Source organism: Macaca nemestrina, chromosome 16, assembly GCF_043159975.1.
Source record: "Macaca nemestrina isolate mMacNem1 chromosome 16, mMacNem.hap1, whole genome shotgun sequence".
Lineage (NCBI taxonomy): Eukaryota > Metazoa > Chordata > Mammalia > Primates > Cercopithecidae > Macaca > Macaca nemestrina.
Window position 1 is genome coordinate 13,748,492 of NC_092140.1, and position 7,979 is coordinate 13,756,470.

The window sequence follows — 7,979 nt, forward strand, 5'->3', positions numbered from 1 at the left end:
GCGAGGGCTGGCTTCAGTTTCGTGTCTCTGGAGTCGAGGCAACAGCAGGTTAGCATTTAGGTCCGTTTAGACAGCAGGGCAGGGATGGGGGTGGGGGTGGGGGGGGACAGGCGTCCTCCCCCACCCCCACCCCTACCCCCAGGCCCAAGCCCAGGAGCCTGAGTGCGGTGCAGGCTGTTGGGCCGCGAGCCCCCGCGAGCGTTCTCAGTTGAGCAATTTTCACATCTTGACACTTCTACACTATTGCCATCTCCCCTCCCCTCATTCAGTCCTTCGGATTCCAAGGGCAGAAGAGAAAGGCCAAAGGCAGAAAGACTGGACCACCTTGTCGGGTCCGTGACTTGTTTGGACAAAGCCTTGGGAAGCGAGGGACCAGGAACTGGGAGCCCTTTTGAGGGAAAACGGCTCCCGCCCGCTCCGCACATCGTAGGGTGGACTCGCAGACCACTCCCAGGCTGTGATCTTCCTCCTTCGTATTTTATTTTCCTGCTGAAAACTAGGATCAGCGCCCCCGGACCTGAAGGGGCCTCGGGTGGCTCTCTGACTTTCAGATGAGGACAGCCATCGAACCAACTCAAGGCTGTGAGATTGGCCACCTCTTCTGGCCGTTTTCCTTTTTCCCCAGATGGGAAGAAAAACCCCAAGCCCCATGGTAAAGTTGCCTTCCCCACCCCCACCCTCATCTTGTCCTTCTCCTTAGATTTGGGACTTCTCTCAAAACCAATTTCCACCAAAAAAAAAAAAAAAAAAAAAAAAAAAAAAAAAAAAAAATTAAAAAGTTGAAACATTTCCAATAGGCCTTTTTGTTCTTGCACAAGTTATGACAAATATTTCATTTGACTCCTTCGTTCCCCCCTTGGGGGTGGGGGGGCTTTGGAAAACCCTAAACGATTTTCCTCACAGCTTATAATGTGTTCAATGAACTCTCCCAAGGATCAGTAACATATGCCAATTATTTTAATAATTTCGCCTAATATTATTAGGGGTTATAAATTTGATTTTAATAGGGATCTGGTTGCTTCAGGAGTTGGCGCTTGGGCAGTTCGCAGGGCCGCTGGGGAAGGCGAGCCTAGCCTCTGTCACCCTCTGGTCACTCCCCCCCACCTAAAGCTGGACGTCTTTCCTCCCCATTGAACAGGTAGTGTGACCTCCGGGAGGTCAGGGCTGCCCCTCTCTCCCCAAGCGCCCTTTAGGCCTGGCCAGTTTGAGAGGCTCATTCCAGGGCTGGAGGGAAAGGAGAGCAGGGCACCCGTAGCTATCGCAGCCACCCGCGCTCTGCGTCTCTGCGGTGGTGCTGGGTGATCCTCTGGAGGTGTCGCTGCCACCACCCAAGTCTTTTCCGAGCCGGGGGAGCTGGAGGGGGGAGGTCCAGCACCACCCAAGGCCTCTTAGAGCTACTAGGAGAGGGAGATATTGTGATGGCTCAGAAATTTAAAAATAATCTTCCCTATCTCTACCCTTTGGTTATTACAATTATTTTTGCCTTCTTCCTTAGAGTATCTTGCTTGAAAACTCTGATTAGCTCTTGCGGGGGAGGTAGGAAGGCTGTAAACATGGGAGAAAAGCTGGTGGCTGGGGCTCTGGATCTCACTTCCACCTGGCAATTTTAGTCTTGATATCTTATTCTATTTTATTTTTACTGAATTCTTCAAGAAGTTCTCTTTCCTTTTGGGGCCAACGGTTTGTTGCTTTCCTATCTATTCTCCTCCCCCAAGAAGATCAAAATGTAGCCTATTTATCACCTTCCCTTGACCATCCTGCTTATTGGCACACAGCTGCTTTGCTTCAGCAGGATTTCTCTGCTTAAATTTTCAAGCAACTTTTGGTACAAACGGGCCCTTAAAACTATAATCATTAGGCCAAGTTCAAAAAGAAAGTACTCTGCTCAGTTTTAAATGTGTAATTAAAAATAACTGTACCTCAGCTTTTCAGAGGGAGGGAGAGGAAAGGGGGCAGGAAAGGGGGGAAAACAAAGAATAAGGAAATGTTTAGTGCTCTTAAATCCAGCCCAAATAGCTGAAAGAAAGAAAGAAAGGCATTCCCTCAGATAATGGAGCCATTAGAAGCTCTGAAGCTTCCTGCCGCCATTCCTCACAGGGGCTTTCCAAAAATTTAATTCACTCTCAGCTATTAAACAAAGGACGAAGAAAATAATTTTGAGACCTTCTGCCAAAGAGGCAGATACACACCTTCCTCCCCAGGACGCATGTGCCTCCCGCCCACTCAGCCTCAGCCAGCCTCTACCCAGGTCAATCCTCAGCTGCCTCTTTCCCCATTTTCTTTAATAACTTTGCTAGAAAAAATAGTATGTTCATGCAGTTTCAACACGTTTTATTATATTTCTGTATGCATTACTCTCAAAACATCACAAGAAATGATCAAACCACTTAAAACCTTCAAATAAAAAATCTGAAACAGTTTATGCCCACAATTGTACATATTTATAGTTAAGAAACATTCTTTATAAATATTGTTTCCTCTGTAGCAAGTTAATACCATAATTTAATTACAAATGGATAAATATGGTAACGGGTATTTACAGAAGGAAGGGTGTTATTACGGAAAAAGCTAACGGCACGACGTTTATTTTTCCCCCACAATCTTTCATACAGGAACTAACAAATTGAACTTGCAAAAGCACTAAAACATCACATGTAAACCCAGCTAACAGAAAAATACATTCACAAGCGTTGTTGTTGGTGGTGTGTATGTGTGTGCTATGGGTCAGTGTACTGAAGAAACAGAAGGGAGACTTTGGCACGGCTTGTTTTTTTCCAGTCTATAGTTACATGAAGTTTACAATCAGGTTGCCTCATAAAAAGGAACACAATATTCAATACCACAATACAAAACAAACCATTTTCTTCCACATTACTTAAAAAGAAACCGGGTAAACTAAAAAAGGAGAAAAGAGAAAGCCCATCACTTTGGGGAAGCAAAGGGGAGGACGGCGGGGAGGAACGCAGTCCGGAGTTTTACAAATGGACAAACTTCTATACACCAAAAAGCCATTAAAACCACCTCGGAGGAGAAAGGAGGAGTCCGCTATGTACACAGTTTGTCAGAAGACTGGGAACAGGGTGGGAAAGAACATGGGCATGGAGATTAGCAGGAAGGTTTGGTTCAACATTTTTGTGGGTTTTTATTTTTTTATTTTTTATTTGTTTTATATTTTCAGCTTCAAAGACTCCGGAAGGGGTATTTTTGCTCTTCATGCCTAGATTATTATTATTTAAAAAAAAAAAAACTTTAAAAAATCCTTCTGCTGGTAAAATTTTCATCATCATAAAAATCAGTTTCATAATTTTAACAACATGATCACAAGGTGCCCTCGCTGCTAGCAGCGGGGAGGTTTGCTACGCTGGGGTGGGGACAGGGAGAGGGAGCGAGGCCCCGACCCGTCACACGTACCATTCATTGAAGTTGGAGGAGAGGCCGCTGTGGCCCCCGGCTGTCCCGCTGCCCCCGCCAGAGCTGCCGCCGCCCCCGCCGCCCGCCCCGCCGCCGCCCCCGCCACTGCCGCCTCCCGAGCCGCCTCCCGCGCCGCCACTGCCCGAGCCTCCGCCCCGGTGCACGGCGGACACCGCGGCCGCCGCCGCCGCAGCCGCCGCCGCTGCTGCAGCCGCCGCTGGGGACAGGTTGGAGCTGCTCTGGGGCTCGGCGCTGGGGGACACAAGCCCCGGGGGCGTGGACGACTCATAGCCAGAGCTGGCGGCCGGGGAGGATTCAGAGCCCTGTGGGGAGGACTCATGGACCTGCAAGACAAAAGCCGGGAGGGGGGACCAGAGGGGACTGGGTGTGAGTGCAGCTGCTGTGGGGCCGGGCCCCTGGGGGAGAGCACCCCCAGAAATGTCCCCTCAGCCTCCCTGGCCCCTGGGGACCCTCCCAGGCCGGCTGAGGTGGTCCAGGCCGGTGCTGCACCGCACCTCGGCCTGCCTCGCCCTCCTCCCGGCCGCCGCGGTGGTACCTTCATGTGCTTCCGCAGCGAGCTGGGGTGCGTGTAGGACTTGTCGCACATCTTGCAGAGATAGGGCTTATCGGAGGTGTGGACGTGCATGTGCTTCTTCCTGTCGCTGCTGTTGGCGAAGCGCCGGTCGCAGCCCTCGAACTCACACTGGAACGGCTTCTCCCCTGTGGATGGCAAACATTGGCGCTGGCTGCAGACACCCAGAGCCTGCAGAGCCCCCACTCAGGCTGCGAGGGGGCTGGGCCACGGCGAGGGAGAAGGGCCTGAGGGGGCTGGGTCCCTTAAACCAGTCCAATCCCCTCTGCGGCAGAACTAAGATCAAATTAACCGCCTTCCCGCCCGACAGTCCTGCTCATTTATTTCATATTTTACTTTCTTCCAGGCTGACGCCCATCTCCTCAAATTTCTCAGGAATGTGGGGTAGCTCCTGGCCCTGCCTGCCTTTCTACGGGGCTTCTTGGATTTGCAGCTTCTAACAAGTTGGTCTCGCCACAGAGAAGCTGTTATTATGACAAAATATTTGGGGCATTATCAAAATCACACAGGCTGCTGGGCTGCTGTCGGTTTCTCGCCAGGGCCAGTAAGCAATTACATTTGGAGTTGCTACGTGTTGTTTGGGGGCCGGGCTGTGGAGAGTGACTGAGCCAGTATTTTTCATCCAAAATTCTGCAAACTGAATTAATAATTCTGGTCTCACCTCCAGTCTTTAAAAAAATAAGTTGAAGAAAAGGTAAATATTAGAGATAAGGCAGCATCTAGTGACTGCGGAGAGGCACAAGCTGGTGGGCGAGGGTTGGGGGAGTCAGCAAAGCCTTTCAAAACCTCCCCGTTTAATTTTCTGGCGGCCTCTGCATCCTGTTGCCAGAATTCCAAACGCTTGGAGTCATTTAGAGCTGCGAGAACTCAAACGTCGTTCCACTAGGAAAGGGGACCGTTTAACGTTAAATTCCATTAGCACCTAAATTGTTTCTTAAAGACATCCGCTCAGACACAGAACTCGAAAGCGAGCATTTCATGCAAATAAATTTCTCAAATTTTAAACCTTGTTAAAAGCTTGTCTCGCACCTCGGCTCCCTCCCTTCCCGGAAGAGAACAATAGGCCGCTGGCGCATCCCCACTTCGGAGTAAATATTGACGGGGGAAGTTGCTAAAACATTTGGCTTTCTTTTAGGAAATCGTCTGGCACGATTTTGGCTGAGACCTGGTCATAGATGAATAATCTATGAGGCAGGAGGCGCGTTCTCTTGCGGCTCTCTCTTCTCACGCGATCCCCCCACGGGGCCGCGCTGCCTGGGGCTCTAGCTGACCTGGGGCTCTAGCTGACCTGGGTCCAAGTTGGGAATTGCAAACTCTCTGGTGCCCATTAGAGAATTTCACAAACTGCTGCGAAACCACAGTAAAGGCCCCGCAACCCACCCCGAGACGGGCTTTAAAAACACTTTTAAAATGAGAAATGCATTACAGCTTCGGCTTACACCAGACTCATTTAATGGGAAACAGTCCCGGGAAGGGCGTTTGGACCCCGAGTAAAAGAAGTGGGAAAACACACAAACCACTCAAACAGACATACACTCCGAGCAGAAAAGCACATTCAGACAAGCTGGCAAAATCCTCTCTAGGCTCGCTTCCCGGGCACCGAATTAGAGAGCAGTTTTATTTTGTGCTTTCCACTTAGAACGGAAATTATTAACCGGGGCTGAGTAAACGAAGCAATTGCATGACCCAAGCATACATTTGATGTGAGGTTGATCATTTAAAACTCGATTTCCGCACATGGAAAAACCCAGCCCAATAATATTCTGTCATTCTCCAACAGAAACAAGCTGCTGGCACTCTCGTATACGCAAAAACACCTCCCATTCCAGGTTCCCGGCTGGCGGTCTGTGCCCAGCGTCGGCACACACAGTCTCTCAGGCTGTGCGTGTCTCCCCTCCGCGCCTGGTCCCTATCCCAGCCCGCGGTTACCTGTGTGGGTCCTTTTGTGAATCTTGAGGTTCTCGGAGCGCGCGAAGACCTTGCCACAGCCCGGGAAGGGGCAGGGGAAGGGTTTCTCGCCTGTGTGCACGCGGATGTGGTTGACCAGTTTGTATTTGGCCTTGAAGGGCTTGCCCTCGCGCGGACACTCCTCCCAGAAGCAGACGTGGTTGCTCTGCTCCGGGCCGCCGACGTGCTCCACGGAGACATGGGTCACCAGCTCGTGCATGGTGCTGAAAGTTTTGTTGCAGCTCTTCTTGGGGTTGCTCAGCTGCTCGGGGTCGATCCACTTGCAGATGAGCTCCTGCTTGATGCACTGCTGCCGCATGTAGCGGAAAAAGGCACCAGGGTGGTGGTGGTGGTGGTGGTGGTGGTGGGCCGCGGCTGCTGCCATGTTCATACCCATGTTCATATTCATGGGGCTGTACTGGTTGTGGAGTTGCGCCGCCGAGTAGGGGTCGGTCCGCGGGCTGGCCACCTGGCGGTATTGCTCCGAGCGCCCGAACACCTCACCGGGCAGCCCGAGGCGCATCTGCCCGTTGAGCACATTCTGCGAGCCGTGCGGCCCGTGCTGCTCTGGCAGGCCGGGGAAGAGGAGGTGGCCCTGCGCGTCCGAGTGCGCGTGGTGCAGGCCGCCCGCGCCCGGCCCGAACAGCCCGTGCTGCCCGCCGCCCGGCGCCGAGTCCCCGAAGCCGCGGCTGCGGAACAGGAAGTCCCGGGTGGAGTTGAAAGGAGGCCCAGAGTAGGAACCAACGTGCGCGGCGTGCGGCCCGAGCGCTGCGGCCGCAGCGGCAGCCGCAGCGGAGCCGGGGTAGGCACCGGGGCCCTGCGACGTGAACGCCGAGCTCTGGCCGGGGGACAGCTCGTGCGCACCCGGATTGAGCTTGAAGGCTCCCATGTGCGCGGCGGCCGAGTCAACGAAGCCGTTCTGCGCCGCCGCCAGGCTCAGTTCACGGTCCTGCATCTCGGCGGCCGCGGCCGCCGCCGCCGCGGCGGAGTGGTGATGGTGGCGCGCGAAGCTGCCTACCCCGATGGCCGGGAACTGCGGACCCGCGTCCAGGAGCATGGCCAGCGCGCCCGCACGCCCCGGCGAGCCCCGTGCCTCCGCGCCGCCTCGACTCCCGCTCCCGATCCGCGCGGTGAGTCCGGCGGCCACCGGGCTCCAGGCGCAGGCGGTAGTGGTGGCGGCCGCTTCAGTCCTGAGAGCCGCTCTCCTGCGCCCGCCGCCTCCGCCGCCGCCTGGCTCTGCCTCAGGCGGCCGGGCGCGGAGCGAAGGCGCGGAGAGGAAGAGGAGGAGGCGGCGGCGGAGGAGGCGCGGGAGGAGGAGGAGGAGGTGGAGGAGGAGAAGAGTCCAAAGCCAGGCGGAGAACCAAAGTGTATTAAAGGAGCTGCGGCGGGGGCGGGCGGGCAGGGCAGGGGAGGGCGGGCGGGAGGAGGGAGCCGGAGGGAGGTGTGGGGAGCCGAGAGTAGAGGGGGGCTACCGGGGGGCGAGCGCCGCGCCGCGGCCCCCACCCCTGCGCGCACCCGCGCGCGCACGCACACACTCACTCGCTCGCACGCCCAGCGGACCCGGAGCTCGGCCGCGCCAAGCAGCGCTGGTAGAATGCAGTCACAACCGCGGCGGGGCCACTGTGCCCGAGCGCGGCGGCCGTGCGCACTCCAGGAAGGCGGGCGAGGAGAGGACCGAGGCGAGATCCGCGATTGGCACCCGGGACCAGCGCACCAGCGGCTCCACCTGACCGCGACTGGGGCGCCGGGGCGGCAGGCGGAGTCCAGGCGTCCTCTCTGTGGCGCGCTCCGGCGACAGCTCCCTCCCCCGCGGCCCTACTCGCGCCGCCCCGCGCGCGGCGGGTATTGTTCGGAGCTGCGGCCGCAGTGTTTAGCCCTCCTCGGCCTCGGCGCTTGGCATTGGCTGCGCCTCGCGTAGTAAACTTGCAGTGGCCACGAATTTCCCCAGATGAAGGCAGCAGCCGCGCCGCTCCCCCTTTCTTTAAGTTGTGCCGGAGGAGTAGGCGGGGGAGTAGGGGGGAGGGGGATG

General features: G+C 55.4%; 1 protein-coding gene across 1 annotated transcript; it reads right to left on the bottom strand.

Annotated features, from left to right (window-relative positions):
• Window positions 1-2,310: 2,310 nt before the first annotated feature.
• Window positions 2,311-7,979, bottom strand: LOC105477924 (Zic family member 2). The gene is made up of 3 exons (XM_011734794.2): window positions 5,933-7,979; window positions 3,968-4,131; window positions 2,311-3,755 (listed from the first exon to the last, which is right to left on the bottom strand). The coding sequence occupies exons 1-3, from the start codon at window positions 7,005-7,007 to the stop codon at window positions 3,402-3,404; spliced, it is 1,593 nt and encodes a 530-aa protein (XP_011733096.2). The 5' UTR covers window positions 7,008-7,979; the 3' UTR covers window positions 2,311-3,401.